Below are 21,551 nucleotides of genomic sequence, written 5' to 3' on the forward strand. Positions count from 1 at the left end.
ACTTTGTATAACGTTTTATCGGCAAAATGATTTTTATTTAAATACTATTTTGTTATAGTGCTGCATAATAAACTTATGTATTGTTTAAACTATTATTAAATAGTTTTCTAAAAAGTATTATGAATTTCTATTAAAGCTGTTTAAACTAAGCTCATTTATTTAGCCTTTGATGTTTTCTAAACTTTATGTTTATATAATTTAAAACTAGTTTTTTACTCTTTTTATACATAATTTTAATTTTTACTTTTCAAAAAAGTAACAAACTCCTAAAATTTTGAAATTGTGATTTTTATAACTCGAGCCTTATTTAGATTTGCTACATCTAACTAAACTGTTTTAGTACACAGTTTAGAGATAAACTAAAAAAGCTTAAAAAGTTATTACATATGCTTTGTGATATAATGTAACTACTCAATTAAAGAACTCTTTTAAAGACTTATACTTTTAACTTCTAGAACCGTTAAAGAGTTTTCATCAAAAAATGTTGTTAAACTACGCAAATCGATAAGTATAATATAATTTTATAGAGAAAGTTGTTAGACTTTTTCTCTAAGAGCTTAAATTTAAAATGCCAACAATCAAAAGTGATAAAGGATTTTTTCCTTAGCTCATTAACTAAATCGCCTCTTTTTAGACTAAAATAAAAAATTGATATTGCCCCCAATAACAAATTTTCTTTTAGTTGAATATTTGAAGTGCATATTTTCACAATTATTTTAACTTGGTTTTTAGTAGTTATGTTATTATTATTTTACTTTTAATTAATGTTAAAAATTAATTTTAAAGTTCAACTTCAGTACATAAGAAGTAAAATTGTAACAACTACTATGAAAGTGCTTTAATTATATTAAAAATAGAAATTAAAAATATTTAGAACATAAAACAAAACATATCTAATATTAATTTTATAAACTATGTTATATGCACTGAAAAATCGTTTTTTATGCAAATTACCTAAATACTTAATTATTAGAAAAGCATGAACAATTAGAATAAAAGACAATACTTTAAATTTAGATTACTTAAAAAAAATTTAGCTACTTTGAAAATCCATAAAAAGTAAGCAAGGCTTTGATTTTAAATTGTAAAAAGAGATTTAAAAAATTTAAAAAACTTCACAAACAGTTTTAAACCTAATTATGTTGGTATATCTTTTATAATACAAAACCCATCTTTAATTTAAAGTAGAAGCTTACAATTTTTAACAACTGATTGAAGGAACATAATGTTTCAGCATCGTTTTCTTTTCCATTTCACTTCAGGAATTGTAAGCTTGGTTTTTATAACATAAATGCAAAAAAGTAGCCCACTAACTTAAACCTCCCCTTTTTTTATCCATTTGTTACTTGTTGCCAACCTAACTAAATTTACCCTCATTTGTGAACTCTGATTTTTGTATAGAATACACAAATAAAAAAAATATTTTTTACTTAATAAGTTGAAAGTTAAAAGTAAAGCAATGATAAAAAAAAATTGTTCTTATTTAGTTACAGTATTAAATATTATAAATTTATTCTGTATAAAAATATTTTACCGTTTTTTTTAAATCGCTGTAATAAAGTAAGTTGGTTTAATTAGAAAAAGTAAGCTTTTTAAACATTTAAAACTAGTTTTTAGCTGCATAATGAAGGTTTTACAAAGTTTAGTTATAGGACTTTTTTACCTTTGTTTTTGCAAATCTATAATTTTTTTATTTTTAATAAAGTCTTTGAGTAAATTACGTTCATTTTTAAGAGCTAACTATTGAAAAACTTTACACCGTAAAACTTAAATGACACCAATTTTTTTTTAAATTAGAGGATGTAAAATTTTTAGATCATTTATAAATTTTCTAGTTGAATATTTTTAAGAGCAAAAATATTTAAAATGTTTTTAGTAAAAACTAACTTTCTTGAATATTTAAAGCATACAAAACTAAATTATTTTCAAATAGCTTCAAACTTAATATCTTCTTAAAAAAAAGATAGTTTAATTTTTATTAAGTTATGAGTTATGGTAAATACAATGGCTGTATAAATAATTTGAAAGCATTTAAGTATGCTTTTTTCGGTTTTATCACTAAAATATTATTTTAAAAAATTAAACTATATCAAACCAATGTTCTTCAAATGTAAGCCACAGACTTTGTGATAGATTTATTTAAATTTGACATAACTTCAAGATTAAAAAGCCATTAATAAGGTTATAAGTAGGATAAGAAAAGTCACAAAGCGTAAAACTTTGAGGTCAATGACTTTAAGACATTAATTTAGTCATGTAAAGCTGTACTACAGTTTTATTTTTAAACAAAACTTCTAACAGTTATTTTTAAAATCTTAAGCATATTTAGATATTTAGTGAGACTTCAAACACTGTAAAAACAAGAAATTTTTAATTCAAAATACATTTGATTATAGAAAAACTTTTTCTTCGAAAAAAAATCATTTCTACTGCTAGAAAAAGTAGTTTACTTCAGTTTTAGTCTTGAAACAATTTAAAAATTCAGATTTTAAAAATAATATACTGTAGCAAAATTTGTAAATAGATAGTCTTTAAATTTAATAAATAAATAAACTAATAAAAAAAGACTGTATGAAAATATTGCTGGCGAGTAAAAATAACGAGGCACGTATTTTCTGTCTGAAATGGGCAAGTGGTCACATAATAAAGCTGCAATCGACTTTTCATAATGACTTTTACTATAACAGTTTTGCATATAATCTTTTGTATCATTATGATTTTTTTATTATGTCAAAAATACCTTTAAAAAACCGTAATAGTTTTAGATGATTCTAGGACTTAGTATTACTTAAAAGTTTTCGAGAACTACAAAATTAATTATACTTTTTTTTAAAACTGAGTTTAACTTTTTATTTTTAATTCTATTAAACAAAATAGTTTTTGTTATCCTAAAAAGTATATGATGAAAAAAATTAAGTTGTTTTGTTTTAAAAGTTTTTTAAAATTTAAGTGTCCTGGGCATGACGTTAAACTGTTCTGGTATATGACTCAATAACCGAAAAGTTTTTTGTACACCAGGTCATTGGGCCAAACTTTTTGAGCATATTTTTTTGTCGTTCAATAAACAATATATTTAAAAGGTTGATAAATAAGCTACGTAAATAAGATGTTATTAGTTTAGTTTATTGAACAATAAAAAACGCTCAAAAATTTGGTTATATGACTGTTGCACGAAGAATCTTTCGGTTATTGATTCGTACACCACGGATACTTTTTAAGGTCTTGTCCAGGACAAGTAAAGTCAGAAGAAATATCTGAAAAAATCTACTAAACAATAACTTTGGTTTTTGCTTTTTATAGAAAAGTGAGTGGTCTACTTGACTCTTGTTTGTATTTTTGAGAATCTAGTAACAAAAATTTTCTGCAATGCTTAATGTTTTATTAAATAGTAGAAAAAAAAAAACTAGTTTTTTTATGGTTAATTTTTAAATACTTTTCGAAACTAATAAACTATCTAGCTTTTTCAAACAAAGCTTATTAATTTTTGTAGTGTTTCAGTGCTGAATGATTTATCAAAATAAATACAAATTATTCTATGAAATATCAAAAAAAAAAACATTAAAAAAACCAAAAATAAATTATATATCAAAAAAGTTTTTAAACACACTTAAAATTACATTTTTAATATATTTAAATGTTTTTTTACTATCGTGCTTTATTGTATTTTTATATTTAATAAGTTTACAAAGTATACAGAATATTAAAAAGTTATTTAATTCTTTTTTTTTTCAATTTATTTAAATATTCTCGTATTTGCTTGTAAATTTACTCATATATTAAAAGCTAGTTATTACGAAAACAAGTGATAAAAAGATTTAGTTTTCTCTAATAAGTCTATGCTTTATAGATACAAGACTACATGAAACCAGTTAGTTTTTGTACCTCAGTAATTAGAAATTCTTTATATGTTAGTGTATTCCGAAGTGTTTACAAAAAAAATTATTTTAATGTCAGATATATCTTTTAAACGTTTTTATTTATTGATTAATGTTTATAGGAGGGACTAACATTAATACTTTGATCAAATTTTTTAATACATTTAATAAATGTTTTTACTTTTTAAAGATATAAATACTTTATAAAAAAGTATTTGATTCAAATTTTAATACTTGATCGAAATTTGTTTGATCTGAAAATTAATTTCAATTAGTTTATTTCTTCTATTAGTTTAGTTTTCAAAATTATGTAATGTGGTATGATAAACCGTGTTTTAACTGCATTTTACAACTATACAAGTTCAACTTTATGTATACTTTATAATATGTTTGCTTTGTAATGTATAGTAAAACTCTATTCGTTGATACTTAACAAACAAACTAAATTCGTTAAATTTTCTTTTAAAATTAATATAAAAAATTTTGAATTAAGAAAAAAAGTTATTGACTTAAAAAAAGTTAAACATATATAGTTCTATTTTTATTAAGTATTGTATGAAAAGATGAAACTACTGTAATCTACCTAAAATAATTTTTATACACAAAATATAGTTTTTCCTCATTAAAATTAGCTAAAATTTTAAGTAAACTACAGCGTTGTTTAAATTAAACAAAGTTTAATTAAAAATACTAAATATGTAAACATATGTATACTTCTTTATAGTAAATACTTTTAGTATTGTGCTTAGAACTTATTCAACAGGTTAATGCCGGTAAAAAAAACAATACAAATTATTGTTATCAAAAACGCAATATCAAAAAAATAAAAGAATCAACATCACAAACGGAGTTATTTTTATTGTAGGTACCAAAAAAAATTCAATACAGTCACCTCTCGCGATTCTACGCACATTGTTTCCACAGCAAAAGTGCGTAACTAAACAAAAGGCTTTTTGTTGCTTTCGTAGATTTTAGGGGGGGGGGGGGGGTTTGAATATTATTTTTTATTTTTAAAGAATTTTAAATTCGTAACTAAACGAGAGTGCGTAACCAAACGATTGCGTAGATTTCGAGAGGTGACTTTATCTAAAAAAGCGCTCAAGTTCAACGGATATATGTAACAAAAAAATTGCGAGTAACGTTATAAAAAGTGTTATATCCTTGTTGTGTCTTTTACCATAAAAACATATAGAGACGGCTTTAACATATTTTTAATTATTTTACTGTTTAACAGGTTTTTTACTGAAAAATTCAACTTAATAACTTAAATATATACATTTTTACAAACCAACAAAATATAGCTTAGCTTTGTTGTTTATGAAAGTAATTAAAATAAGTTAACTGGTCAAGCTTAGGCGTGTATCACTTTTACTCACTAGTGGGTGTGTAAGAGCTGATTAAAATTTTATTGTAATAAAAGTGGGCGCGCAATACAAAAAATAACCACTATGCAACGTAGTAAAAATATGAGAGAAAACAGAGCAAACGAGAGAATAATAGTAAGCGAAGAGGAGTAGAAAAGGCAAAATAGTGCTGCTTTTTTTCTAATTTGTTTTGCCTTTATGCCGTTTGAACTTCTTCTTTAACAGCAATTTGTAGTAAGCTTTCAAATGTTAATTTTCAGCTATGCCCTTTGAGTTTTAAAAGTTGGCGCTCAGGCAAATCACTACATGTTATAACTATTCTGTTGTAATAGTAACAATTTCTATAGTTTATGTTTTTCATTTGTTTTATAGTTTAGAAGTTATATTTATTTAGTGTAAAAATGTTTGTCAGAGTTAAAACTATTCATAAAAGTTTTTAAAAGTATGTTAAGTTTAATACTTAAATAGTGCATAAACACAGTTTGAAAATATAATAGTTTTCTTTGACTTTAATTTTTGTTACAGACTTTATATCATAAACAAATAAAAATGGTTCCACCACCAGAAAATGGCAGATCCTTCTTTAAGCAAAAGACTTCACCCGTAGAGGTTAACAACCGATTATGTAGGTGTCTTTTTGGGCAAGCTGATCAGCTTGCCGTGGAAAAACTTAAGGAAGAAGTACAAACAGCTGATAGAAAAAGATTCCAGCGTACATGGAATTTTGATGCTAAAAACGGACCTCTTGTACCTGAGGTAGATGACAATTCAAAGGTTAACCCTAATGGCCTTGTAAATTTTGCCAAAAACTTTCAGTGGAAAAAGATGGAAAATGAAAACATTCCATACTTTTATTACAAACAACGGCTTCCTCAAGTTTACCAAAATTCAAATGTCAGACCTCTTGACTGTAAAACCGAAAGCGTCAAAGTACCACAAACACCAAGAAAGAGAAAACGTAGAGAGATGAATCTACCTAGGTCAACAAACCTAAAAAGTGTTAAATCAGCTGCACGTCGTTTAGACTTTTCTGATATAAAAATTCCAAAAGTTATTGATAATAAAACTTCACAACTTAAACTAAGTCGAGCCAAGCTAAATTTTCTTGACGAGTTTTTTCCTTTGCCAGGCAAAAAGGTTCAATACCAAACAACGCTACCTATGCTACTAAAAACTGTTAAAAAGTCCACAGTGTCTTTAGTTGAAACAACCAGTAAGCCTAATCTCCAATATAAAGGAAAAACTCCAAAAAAGTTAAAAAATCATGCAAAAGTATTGAAGACACCGAGAAAAATATCTCCAAAACTTGCAACAAAAAGTCGGAAAAACCAACAAAAGCTAATTACAGGTATTTTTACACAACTTTATATTTTACTTGTGTTTGTTAATTTTTTGTAAAAGCATTTTTGTACTAGATTTAAAAGTTTTTACAATTAAAATTAATTTTTGTAAAATTAAAGTATTAGATTTAAAAAAAATTGTAATAAATATAATGATACATGAGAAATAAATATGAATTGTATACTTGAATTTTATAAAAAAAAATTATTCTAAGCAAACTTTTTTTTACGTATCTTATGTTTAAGTTTAAAAAAATAACTAGAAATGCTGCCAACACGTCGACGACTAGAGTTTGAAGGTAGCGCAAAAAAGAGTGCTGAAAACTTAAAAATAGCACCAAGATCATACGATGATGAAGTTCAATCTAATCAATAAAAACAAACGTACAACATACCAAAATGCTGTGAAATTTTAAGGTTATTGTTAATAATTACACTGTAAAGCACTTTAGCTAGATTTACAACATGGTTTACTGTAAAATTAAGAAAGTAGGTAATTAATTACAACTTTTAAAAGCATTTATTGAAAAGTGTTTACGCACGTCGTTAAGTAAACATGTAGCTAGCAACAACTAAGCGTTGTGATGGTACAAAACATTTAGTAGCTTGTTTTCGGGGTAAATGCGGTCGAGGACCCTTTTTAGAATGGCTCTTGTCCACTTATTTCTACATTGGCAAGTTTTCGATCAAGGCTAACTTCACAGTCTTTATTGTAATACTAATTTTACTACGCCGTGTGGTAGTGACTAAGTTAATTCGTTCAAAATATCAAGTGCATGTCAAACGGAACTAATTGATTAGAAGAGACGTATTCTTACGGGCCAGTTAAGCGAACAATTATTGCATAAAGTAACTCACTTTGATTTTTATCAGAAGCGGTATGCCAATTGTTCTACAAATATTAAAGTTAAATATTTATATTTGCACAATGTTATTAATATGTATGCAATACTATGTTAAACTAGTTTAGTATTTTTAAAATAAAAACTGACAACTGTAATTTTCTACAGATGCTTGTTCTGGTTTTAATCAGAGGATTTCATCTTTTACTCGTCCTGTGATATTTTTCAAGAAAGTTCAATGGCGCATATTTAAAATATGAATGTTATAGATTCATATGAGAATCGCAGTCACAAAAAGAGAAACATTGCCGCATAAACTTAGAAGTTAACTTCAGTAGATACTTTTTGCTGACTATAATAAAAACTATAAAGGCGTATAATCAGCTGCTATTTACAGCACAAATGACTATATATGTTTTTTTTTCACTTTTATACAGTATTACCTAAAACAAAAACTTGAAAACGTTTTATAAATCAGTAAAATTTTTACATATTCATAAAACATTTTGTTTTAAAATAGTTGTAAAATTTAGTTTACACTGGTATAATTAACTGTTGTTGTTATTGTTTTTCTTTTTGTTTTGTATTTTGCTTGCCTTTTTTATGTTATATTTAGACGTCCATTAAATAAACTCTTAAAAATATTGCCTTTAATAACTCATATAGTTTAAATTGAAACTAAATTGAAAAAAATGTAATATATAAGACTCATTTAACTTATATTATTTTTTTTTGCCAAACAATACATATTTAAAAATATTTTTTGCATTTAAATGAATATAAATCTATTACTCAAGTGTTTGTATATGTTTTTCAAATTAATAGTTCTGTATATGAGTATCTAAAACTAATATGTATGCATTTAAACTGTATTTAATGTTTATTTATTATCCTTGAAAACTTTTCATACATTTTTTTTAAACGAAATAAAACAAAAATTTAATACAAAGCTGTATGTTTTGTTTAAAAGCTTAGTTGTATGTTACTAATTTTTTTATTTCTAAGAATTCTTTAAATAATGATATACAATATAAGTAGAATAATTAGTACTTTTAAACTCTGTTTTATGTATGTATAAATTAAACCTAAAGTAGTATAGGAGTAAATAGTTAAAAACAAATAAAAGCTAATTTCAAGTTTAAACATGTTTAATTCCTATCAAACTGCTGATTTTTTTCTTTAAAAAGTTCTTTTTACAAATAATAATTTTCAATTGTTATTGTTTAGTTAAACTTTGACATATTTATGTAGGTACTTATATTTTCTACACCAAAGAAAAGTTTCTAAACTAAAGCTAGTTTTCTAAGGCTAAAACTAGTAAGTAAAAATCTAGAACTAGACAAAAATATTTTATAAAACTTACAGTGGTCATAAAGATTAAAAATATGATATAAGACAAAATATTTCGTATAGTATATAAGTATACTTTTTAACTAGGCAACAAAAAGCAAACTTTTAGTAACTAAAAATTCCTGATTGACAAGTTTATCTTCAACAAACAATATTAAGCATCAGTGAGTATTTTCGCGTAAAATTTATTTTCAGATTTACAGATAAATTTCATAATTACTTATTAGTTTTGTATACTTAGCTTAAATTACTTAGAAAAATTTTAGTTGAAAACAAACGTTTATAAATTACACAGTACCAGGTTTATATTCCAAAGTTTTTCATATTCATAAAAAGACTAATTTTAATTATTTGAATATACTTTTAAGTATAAAATACTGATTTCAAATTGAAAAAAAATGATAAAGTTATATTGAACCATAATAAACAACGAGTTTATTTAAAAAAAGTTAAAAAGTATTGTACAAAATTTTGGTTGCCATCAAAATGTCCACCATAATATTTTTTATAAGCTCGCTTACTTGTTTTCATATTTACCCGAATTTTTATTCAATGAAAAGTTAGTTTGAAGAACATAATTTTCTATGATCTGTAAAATCTTTATCATGAGTTTTACTTTAGAAATACATTAGTAGTAAACGTTTGTATGTATTTAAACAGTCACGAATAAACTAGAAGAACAAACGTTTTTAAACGAACTGAGTCTAATGTAAAAAATAATAAAGTTAAATAAAACATACAACGTCATCTGAAAAAGATTTTAAATTTACAAATTAGTTTGAAGCAACTTAGAATAATTAAAAATAAATCACTCGTAGAAGTGTTTATTTTGTTATATTGTTTTATAGTTTTTTTTGGTTTCTTTTAAACAGATACTTAACTCTACAAAAATAGTTTTGTTAGCTACAATTAATAATGGAACTAATTCATAATAATTTTTTTTTAATTTTAGTGTCAATAAAGTGCAAAAATGTACAAAAAAATTTTTTTTTTAACAATAAATAACTAGACATAATTTACATACCTTACCAAGTTTTACAAAATTCACAAAACTGTCAAAATTTATTTTATAAATATTTGCCCGGGCGCGAAAAGGCTTGTCCACCTAAATAAAAAAAAATTCTAGAATTTATTTAGATTTTTTTATGTTGATGTTTATTTAGTTTTATTTTTGCAAATTTTAGTTTCTAACAATGAAATCAATTAATATCAAAGACAAACGTAATGTGTTAATGATTTATATGTCTTTAAACTTAGAAAACACAAAAAAGAAAATTTAACTGATAAATATTTGTCCTTTTAATTCAAACAAGAAATATTATTATTAGTACAGTATTTAATGTACTTTTTTACTTTGCTTCGTTTAAGTAGTTTTCATAATTCGTTTAGTAAATTCATTATAGTTTAATTTACAAAAAAAAAACGTTTTTTTTTTACAAACTGTTCAGAGAAATTATTTCGACTACTATTTGAAATGTGTTTTTAATTGCTTTTGGCGGGAATTGGTAGTCTTTATTACTATATGATGAAGTTTCACATATTAAACAGCCCAGAGGCATGTCTTACTATAAAAGGATTATAGGTGTTTATGCTGCAGTACAAACAACACACGTTTACACTCAGGTTTTTGAGAAAATATATAACCAAAAATAAGCCGTTGTTTACACAAGCATTAAAAATGCTTTCGTTGCTAAGTACGTTAAACCTGTCTGTAACATCGACAATACAGTATAAAAATAATTTGCGTTAAAACTGATTTGCATGAAAAAACTAGCAATAATTTTTTTTCCAACACTGCTTGTTAAATTTTTTTTTATTGGGCTACCATATGTGTAATTTTTGTTTATCAGCCTAAAAGTAAAGTACATAGTTAAAAACGAGTAAAGGAATTTATTTATGAATATGTGGGGAGCTTTAAAAAACATAAGATTTGTTATTTTTTAAGTTTAGTACTTTAATCTTATATTAAAAACAAAGCTAGAGTTTAATGTTATTGTAACTATACCTATTTATAAATGGAATAAATAAAACTGATTCTTAATCGACTAAAATTTTATTTTCTTCAACAAAATATATAATGAGTCATATATATTTGATAATATTTTAGTAATATTTATTCACAGCTGGTTAAAACTTTACAAAATATACCTTCTTTATTATTACTTTCAACATTAAATATGTTGTAAGACTAACTTCTCAACAGCGCCAAAAGTACGAGCTTTACAAAAATCTAAAAATAGCTCCGCTGAGCTGTTTTTATAATAGCTGTTATACTTGTACAAATGTAGCAGCGACGTAACCTTTTGAATTCTACCGGTGTGAAAATTTCCGCTGTATGAATTCAGTCCGATTCGTATTACAAATCAAATTTATCTATATTTCAAACTTTTGCTGGCAACGGTAGTTTAAGTGGCTTGGAAAACTAATAAATCTAGAAATATTTCATTTTTTAAACGTAGCAATTATTCAAAACTTACAAGTTTGGAAAGTCAGTTAAAACATTCCTTTAATCTAAAACTTTAGCAGAAAATAAAAGTACACTAGTATAAAATATAAGATTACTACATAGTAAATGTTTCTTTTTTTCTAATTACATGTATACTTTTTTTAATCGCATTAACTTAGTTTATTTTATACTATTTAATTTATCGTTTTGTTATATTTATGTTTGTATTGTGTATATATTTTTGTTTTGAGTCACAACCTTTTCATAAAAAGACCATTTTTGTTTTCTTAAAATCCCTTATAAAGCCTACTATTTTCATTTTTTTCGAAGCTTAATGTAAAAAGTATTATTTTAGTCTTATACAAAACTAACTCCATTTTTCTTTACTATAATGGATTTAGATAACGTATAGTTAACAAAATGCTAAAATTAAACTTACCTATATTTAAATTTAATTTAATTTTAATATAATTTAATTTTAATTTAATTTTTATAAACAACATGTTAAAGTTAACACATATTTTAAATTTAATCTTATTTTCATGTGTATTTTTATTTTCTAATTCATCACTCTGTTTATTTTTGTTTTTCAGCTTTTGTTAGCGTCTGATGAACTGCTCTGCAGGGAAACGGCGTAACACAATAAAAGCTGGACAATAAATTAGTATACATGTATACATAACAAACTTTCACTTTAGTAAATACTGAGGTTTTTAAAACACTATAGAAATTATTACAAGTTCAAAAAATACATAATTTTTTATAAGAATTTTCGAACTATTTACTTTAACAGCAATTTGTTTCAAAAATATAGATAAAAATTGTATATTTTGAAAAAAACTTGTAAAAATAAAAAAAAGTTTTGACCATCTAAATAAAAAGTTAAGTAAATAAATTAAGTTCTGATTTATTTCAAACTTTCATTACTAATATTATTCTACAAAACACTTCATATGAAATAATAAAAAAATCACAACTTATGCACCTTCATTTATCATGACGAATGCTTTTAAAGAGTTAAAATGTACAATGGTTCAAAATATAATTTGAAAAGCTTTTAAAGTAGTAAAACAAGTCTTTTTGTTTTTGTTTTCCATGAAAATAACTTCTTAAAGTAAATAGATAAGTGAAGTTTTTTAACAAATAAGTTTGAAGACAACAACCTACTTAATACTTATGCTGTGTCACATGACTTTATAATTTAGTTTTATTATAAATAAATTAAGATAAAGAACTATTGTATAGGTTTCTTTTTAATTTATATGTTTATAAGTTTTGTTTTAAGATTTAGAGGCAACATGTCTTAGTCTCTTTGAAAAACATATTTACACAGCATTTAAAAGTTTGTTTGCTTTGATTACTAAAAATAGTTGTATAACTTTAACAGCCTTAGTAGTTTTATAAACAAATTACGGTTTTCAAACTCTTTTAGCTCAGCATAAAGAGTTATGCAATAGATTTTATAGATAATACGAGTTTAGTTAAGACTTTTAGTGATTTATGTATTCGAAAAATATTTTAAATAAAATAGTAGAAATTTGGTAAAAAATAAATAAGTTAAAAAACAATTAAAATGATGATATATTCTTTCAAACTAAATCTAAGTTTAATAAACCTGCATTAACCACACGATTAGTTGTCACTTAAGGCTGAAAAATACTACTAATGGTAAATTGTAAAATATTAAAAGTGCTGTAAAAGGTTTTTTTTTGTTTTTTTTCAACTTAGCTTTATTGTTGTAAACTTTAAAAAAATTTGTTAATAAAAGCGTGATTTAGTCATTATTTGTTTAGTGTAGTTACTTAAAAGAACTTTTTAGTTTTTTCTTAGAAAAAAAACTTCAGAAGTTCTAAAAGCGTAAAAATTGTCATAAGCACTTTTATGTTTGCTACTAAGACGGTTCTTATTAAAACAAAACTTTAAATCAATTGAAGCTTTCTCCATATAATAAAAAGTGGCTTTAAACAGCATATTTTTACTGAAAACAGCTATATAATTAACTGCAGCAGTGAACTCTTTTACTCCTCTGACACAGGGCATGATTAAGTCGTCTGCAACGATTGCTGCAAAAAAAAATTCTGTACAGCCTCAAGAGTCTCTTATCTTACCATAATCAACCCTTGACGTCATACAAGGAGTTGCCCGGCCTAAAAAACTTCTTTTTATAGTTTTAATTTCTTATTAACTTGATTTCTATCTTGAGAGGTTATTTTTAAGAACTATATTAAAAATGATATTGTTGTGACACTTGTTAAGAGCCATTTTTATTTATCTTAAGCAAAAACTCGAACAAGACTTTTGAAAATTTATTAAATTATTTTTATAAACGCTTTTTTATATATTTTTTAATCAAAGTTTTTAATCTAATTTAATTATACTAATATTTTAATCTACTGTAAAAGCTTAAAGTCTTTTTTACTTTAATAATTATTTTTACAAGGTCTAGATATAGAAAACAAATTAATTATAAATTTTAAAAAGTATCATTAAAAACACAAGAAAACAAAAGTATTTTGTTGCAAAAGTTTTCTTACTAGCTAAAACGTAGTTGTTTTGTTTTTACATTATTAAAATCATTAGAACAATCAATTGTTTTTTAGCAACTAATGTCATTAGTAAAATTGGACTTGCTAACATACAATTTTAAGTAAAAAACTTGAAATCTTGTTAGATTTCAAACATCTAATATAGATACTAACAAGTTTAAACAGAACTTTACATAATCAAAGTGGTTACATGACAATTCAAATTCCGACAACTCAAATTCTTAAAAAAATAATTAGAAGACTATATCTCAAAAAATAATTGAAGTTTGAGAAAAAGAAGAAATGCTTATGTAGACCTTATTAATATCTACAAGCCACTTTTTATTTTTTGCAAAATCTTAAATACTTTTTAAGATATTTTAAAACTACTAAAAATAACTATGTTTTTTACTTTATTTAAACCATATACCAAAAAGTATTCAATGTTTTGCAAAAAGAAAAAAATTGCTTGAAGATATTAATAGGACTTACATATGTATTTTTTATATTTGACAAATATACAATACTTTTTTAGTTGTGGCCCTTTCAATTTTTTTTTAAGAATTTGAATTGTCGGAATTTGAATTATCGGAATTTGAATAGTCGTGCACCCAATCAAAGTGACCAAATTAGTTTTTAAAGATAAACACTGGTGCTTTTGATATTAAAAAAATATTACTTTGAAAAAATAAGTATTGTTAACTTTTTGTTGAACTCACCTGTGAAAACTATTTTACTTGAACATCCTTGTTACTTAACATAGGCTAACATTATTTGAGCTTAACCAAAATTGCAACTTGATTATTTTTTGTAGAAACTAATTTAAATACATGGTTTTTTTAAGCTATAATTGCAGTAAAAGTTATAAATGTTGGAATAGTATCAACCAAATAAAATTCATAATAATTTGTTTCTCCTAAGACTATTGAACTAAGATATAGAAAACCGTGATATATAGTCTTATTTATTTAATAACTATAAAATTTCGTTCGAAATCGGTTTTTTAACAATATTAGGACATTATTACTGACTGTCTTTCATACGTACCTGAAAACTTGTAATGCTATATTTATAACAGAAAACATTTTTTTTTCTAATAAGAAGCTTATTTTTTAAAGTTAAAGCTACAAAGCAGTGTTAATTTTATCAGCAAGACAAGATAACTAGACAAAGTATTTTTTAAATTCAGTATAGTTAAAAGATATTATAAAAATTTATTAAACCATGCCGATACCCATGAAGTATTAAATGTTACGTCAGCATTTCGTATGTATACATTTTTAAGTGTTAAAAACTTTACTGTAAAATAATACTATATGACTCCTATAATCCTTCCGGCACTGTAACGTCTGAATTCTTTAAAAACTAAATAATATTTTTTAGGCAGCCACTCCTTTATTAATTTGTTTTTTAACAAACAATTCTAACTAAAAAATAGTCCTTTATTGATATTGTAAGATAAATATTGAATGTATATACTTTATATTCTTTGCATGATGAGTCATACCTCACTGTCAATTGCCGTAATAAGGCAGACTTTAGGTAATGTTTACTAACGTAAGTGATATTGTAAATAAACACCTAAAAATTTTTTAAAGTTATATTAAGTTAGAAAATCAGTAGAAAACAGCAAGTTATGTTAGCTAGATAAAAACTTTTGCCAAAAACTATATTTAACCAAAATAAATTTGTATAATGTCAAATAAGATCAAAAATATTTGAAGAGCAAAATGTATGATGTTCTATTTAACGAATGTAATAAATTATCAAAGACATAATCTTCGATGGCTAATGCAAATATAGCACAACAATTTTTTGAAAAAAAAATCGTGCGTAGCCTATTTAGATCGTATTTCTAAAAAATAAGTAGGTATTGGCTATTACTATTTTAAAAAGGTTAAAATTGTTCTCAAAAGTGTCAGATATACAATTCACGTAGGTACGCTTTTTTTAACTTTTGCCTAAGTTCAAGGTGGTTACCGGTTGGTTACATTATATATTTCCCTACTGTACTTTAAATTAATTTAGACAAAACTTCTAAACATTTATTTTTTAGTATTTACACAAAAATTGTATTATTTTTTCATTTTGAGAAGCTAAAATAAGATAGAAAATATTTTATCTATATCATTAAATTATATTTTATTCATAATTAATGTACTAAACTAGTGTACGCTTTTTACACTTTATTAGTTGTATTTCAGAACAAATTTGTATTCCGCTTTTCACTAGAATAGATCAAGCAATATTTTTTTTTGATAATGTATAACAAAACAATGTGAATTGTCTTCTTTTTAGCAAAAACTTCATTATATTTTTAAGATAATGAGATTTTTAGTTTTTAAGATTTAAATTTTTTTGACTTTTATATTATTAAATTAAGAACACCATTTGTTTAAAGTATTTTTACATGAGCTTAAAACATCTACATCTTAACTTTGAAATTGATGAGTGATGCTTTATCTAAAATAAATACATTTATACTTCATTTCTAGCCTAGTGTTGTACTTTTATATCAATAAGGGTTAGTCATATTTCTTTTTGTAAAATTATAAATATTTTTTCTACAACCTTTAAATTTACATTTCATTTTCATTATCGTATCATTTTTTATCTGTAAAGTTTGTACGATATTGTCAAAACATCATAAAATGCTATTTCTTTATATGAAAAGTTATACCAAACTGTATTTAAATTCTGGATATCTATTAAACAATAAAGTTAAAACTTCTTTTTATTAAGTAACGATTTAAAATATTCTACAACCTTATAATGTTGTTTGAGTTAATATTTTTACTTTTATATTGAAAATTACAGTTTTTAATTAATTTAGTTACATGAACACAAATTTTTTAAAATACTCTATTTAAATTGATTATAATTGAGAATTGTTAAATAGTAAAAACTTGGTAAAAATAATCTAAAAATTTTTATTAGGTAAATAATTTCATCAAATATTTTATTTTTATAAAAACTGCTTAAATTTATTATAATTAATGTGTTATGATTTTATTTAAATCTTTTTTATTTATTGATACATTTTTTTATGTAATTTATATTAGTTTTGAGTAGAAAATAACTTGCCAAAAATAAATTGACTATTTACACAGCTCTACTTTTCAAGAAAAATCATAAGCGAAAAACGTATACTGTTAACATACAGAATGAACACAAACAACTTGAAACTTTTAAACTTTAGCTTTTAGAAAAACATCAACAACGTCAAACGTAGTAGACTTTAGCATGTTGTTTGATTGTAGAGTGAAAGAGCTTTTAATTTTTGTTGTTCATTTGCAAACACTACAGACCCGCGCGCATGTTTTAAACGATAAGTTGTTTTTCACTTACTGTTCAATACTCGATGGTCGTAGACGACCCTTGGTCTATTTATTTAAAAGAGAAGGAGAACTAAGTAATGAAAACAAAGACGATATTTCTCTTTGTATGCCAGTGTGAGACGTTTAACGGTATTGTCGCTCTGCTGTTTCTTTTATAAATTATGCAAAAAACTTAAAAACACAAAAATAAAGGTTGTTATCAAACTGTTTTCTTCGAAAAGTCTAAACATCGTATTTTAACAAAAACTTGTTGGTTTATTTAAGAAAAAAAAAAGTAATTAAAATAATTCAGGAACTATAGACTTACAAAATAGGAAAAAAAAGGTTATATTTAACTTTTCTACTGTATCTATTTGAATATAAATAAAAATGGTAAGAACCATTAAAAAATCAGTCACAGTCTTATACAACAGTGGTTGTATAAGACTGTGACTGATTTTTTAATGGTTCTTACCATTTTTATTTATATTTATCTAAAATTCAATCCTGTCCGGTCTTTAAAATCAAAAGAGGAAGACTACCTTCATCCCATTTTAATTAGTATCTATTTGAAATGAAAATGATAAATTTTGTGCGCTACTTAAATAGTTAATTTAGAAAATTATTATTTAAACTTACTTATTTATTTTAACTTAAAGTATCAGTTTTTTAAAAGTATTTTGTTTTAAAAAGTAAGCAAACCTAACTTTTCTATACTTAAATTAACACAAAGTTTTTACGTTTTACAATAGTTGTTTTTTAGAGATTAACCTTAAAAGTATTAAAAGCCTGAAAAACTTTCTAAATTAAAAACAAGCAAAAAGTAGTATGAATACAATCTTTTTAGTAGGCACAAATGAAAAATAGCGTGCACATGGCCTTTGTAAAGAGCACAAAAATGCTTAGAGTCAACTTTCAGTTATATATTTAAAAGGATTAAATCTACTTGAATTCTTTCTTGTAGTATTATAAAGTGTTAGCCAAACTACGCATGAAAATGATTATATACCCAATTCCCATAGTTGTTTTTAAAAGAAAATTTGTGTTGAAGACTTTCGCGAGCAAAAATTTTTTTCTGTGATTAAATCTGCAGACTCTGTAAAAACTGTAGGAATGAATGTTTTTTATAGCATGATTTTTAAATTAATATATAATAAAGTGTTCTGTTCAGTTTTAAATGCTATGAGATTTTACATCTTAAAAAAAAGTTTAAATATTAACTGTCAATTACTGTCAGTTACAAAAAAACCTATGTATCTACACTAATATAAATCTGGTTAACTGTAAATAATGTTAATTAATATAGATATTCTGCTTAAAATTTTCAATGTTTGTATAGTAAAATAAAAGGAGAAATAAGCGTAGTAGAAGTTATGCTACGCTAAAGTTGTGTGTAGTAATATAACACAAAAGTTACTATAAAATCTTATAAAAGTTGTTATGTGTGTCTTTTTTTAGGCTTAAGCAGTGTAATCTAGGATACCTTTTAGTCTTATTTTCGATAAGTTTTTTTTTTTTTTTTTTGTTTAAATAGAAAAATCAAAATGATATCTTATAAAATTCTTAAAAATAGTTTGTATTTATAAAAGTTTGAAATAAAAGATAAATTAAATAAAAAGTGTTAAAGACTTCTATAAATTTAATAGCCCATAGTTTAGCACTATTTTATTATAAATTTAACTTGTTTTTTATTTTTTTATGAAAGTTTAAACATTAAAGTTTAAACTTCAACTTCACAAAAACAACTTTTTTTGCAAATTGTTTGTTGCTAAGTTATTTTTGACTGAATTTTTATTGAATGTTGTGTTTATTTTACTTTTTTGAGTAATTCCACATTTGTTTAATTAACAACGGAAACGATTAGAAGGTTAGTCGAGTATTTTCAGTATCATTTAAACTATTTCTTTGTGTTTTCTTAAAAAACCAATTTTTTACCATAAAAAAACTAATTAATCGAACATATTTTTATCTAAAATGGTGAACAAGCTGATACGCAGAATATTTCTGTTACTTTTTAAAATAAAATACTACAACTATAAAGACAGTTGAACAAACGTATAATAAAGTTTTATGTTATTTTCGAAAGATTTAAATTTAAGCTTTTAAGTAGAAATTTAAAAAAAGTTATTTTTGAAAGCCGACATCTAGTTTAATCTTGCCAGTTGTTTTTCTTAGTATGCATTGATGTGGAAAATCATCAAAGTTTTTGCCGCTCCTTCAGCCTGTTTGGATAAATAGTTCAGCTGTCTTTTAAAATTATATATAATAATACGCAATATTTCCTCCCAAAATTGCAGCTGTTTGCGTACTTAATGACAATTCATGCTAGTTTTTATTAACATTTAAATATACACAATTAAGATAGTTGTACAGGTTTATCAAGTTTTTTAGATTATTTATCAGAATATTAAGTATTTCCAATGTTTTTAAATAAGTATGGTTTATATGGTATGCATGAATAGAAAAAAAAAATTTATTGCATCAGAACACTAAACTTTATGTAAATTCAATGCTAAAAAGAACTCAACATCGTTGCAAAATATAAAAACTTTAAGTTTAACAGTCAATATATACTTTGAAGTTTTTTAGTAAAATGGACTGCCTACAACTCATAAAAATCCATGTTCAAACTGTTATTTAATGAAAAGTTAAAAACTAAGCATTAAAAATAAAAAGTAAATTGAAGTTTAAAAAATACATTCATACAGTACTTTATTTTTAATACAATCTATCATAATAAACAGCTTAAGTTAAAAATTTTCAATTAAGAAACAATCGTTCTACTACTTTGGAAACTATAACCACAAAAATAGTTATGAAAGAACTTTTACTACACGATAAAAAATTACTGATTTAAATGATAGGCAGATTTAAGTTTTTTCCTTGATTTTTTTTTTGATTAGAATTTGGACTTTGATTTTTGTCTTCTTAAACTAAACAGAAACGGGAATTAATCAAAAAAAACTTAAACATTAGATGTATTTATGTAAATTATAAAGAAAATTTATACTGATAAAAAAAAATTATACAGACTTTTTTAAAGACAAAACTAGACCCTATTATTATTTTTTTCTATTATCACTATAAATACTTATACAAATACTTTTTTTAAAGAAAAAAAAACAGCTTTGTAGCACTAAAACTTGTGAATAGTTTTACACTTTCTTAATTAATGTGATTTTTACAGGTTTTCCATGTTAATTATCTAAGTGTTACAATTATCAACTATATTTTGTCAACAACAAAAAAATGTGGTTCTAAAAATTGTACATAAGGTAGATGTGTATGCTATGCACGATATCTAATAGCTATATGATTTTAAGTAGAAGGGATCATAGAAAAGTATAATGTCAACTGAACATACGTATAACAAAAACAATTTTTAAGAGTTTGAAAAATTAGTGATCAATGCATTTACTTCAATACACTTAAACAATAACTTATAAACATACAAGAGCAATGAAAACACAACACATTTATATTGTATATATGAACAATTACATGTATATCGTATATATATGAAATTATTCATTAAATGTTTTTAGTACTCTGAATAGTATAAAAAGAGTGATAAGTAATTCAACTTTTTATTGTATGAAGGTTATTTATAGAGTTTATATATAATTGATAAACTTAAAAAAACACTCGTTTTATTTGTATATATATTTAAAAGAAGCTTTGTTTTCCTTTCAAAGGACAAAATGAATCTGGATTAAAAACTAAGTTAACAGTTTCAAAATGTGCCTTAGATGTTATAGCACATGCAATTTACAAAGTACACCAATTTGTTTACAAACTACTTCTTTTTGTTTAAAATTTATAAATGCAAAATCTTACGCACAATTCAAGATTTTTAATTTAGTTTTTAAGTTTAATGCAATTTTATTAAATGAGAAGGATACAAAAATATTTTTTAATGACTTCTTATAAAACACAAAACAAAATTGTTTATTTGTCTTTATTTACCATTAATTTCAAATGGCATTTGTACTCTCATTTAGTTTATAGCTGAGTCTTCGTAGTAAGAAAATTAAATAAGATGACTACAATGCTTGCTTTCAAACCAGTATAACTTCTTATTGTTTGATTTTTTCAAATAATATTAGCACTAGTATGTACTTTTTTATGTCTATCACCAAAAATTTTTGTTCAAGTCGGTGGTAAATGTTGATTACAGAGTATTAAGTATTTTAAGTCTTTTAGACCAACAGTTTTTGTAATTATACGACTTTTATAAATTCACTCTTAATTAGTATAAAACAACTACTTTAATAAAAAAATGAAAATACTTTCAATTATTTGTCTCTGAATATCTAGTATTAGTTTAAAATGCAAAATGTATTACAGTACATAGTTTAAGAGTGCATAAAATTGTTTTATGTTATCATATTATAAAAAATAGTGCTTAACATTTTTGAGCCTTTTATTTAGCTAGTCATAAAACAGTTTAAAACTTTAAATTTGAAAGTAAATTATTTTATATCTTTATGAA

The 21,551-nt window shown here is 24.0% G+C and overlaps 1 protein-coding gene across 1 annotated transcript; it reads left to right on the forward strand.

The window, feature by feature from the left end:
* The first annotated feature begins 5,768 nt into the window (after nucleotides 1–5,768).
* On the forward strand, nucleotides 5,769–8,283 carry LOC145844062 (uncharacterized). Its single transcript, XM_082951400.1, has 3 exons — nucleotides 5,769–6,587; nucleotides 6,843–6,996; nucleotides 7,590–8,283. Exons 1-2 carry the CDS (start codon nucleotides 5,789–5,791, stop codon nucleotides 6,953–6,955), a joined length of 912 nt encoding a protein of 303 aa, XP_082807526.1. The 5' UTR covers nucleotides 5,769–5,788; the 3' UTR covers nucleotides 6,956–6,996; nucleotides 7,590–8,283.
* The last annotated feature ends 13,268 nt before the right edge of the window (nucleotides 8,284–21,551 follow it).

This window comes from Thalia democratica, chromosome 9 (assembly GCF_965202585.1).
Source record: "Thalia democratica chromosome 9, ktThaDemo2.hap1.1, whole genome shotgun sequence".
Lineage (NCBI taxonomy): Eukaryota > Metazoa > Chordata > Thaliacea > Salpida > Salpidae > Thalia > Thalia democratica.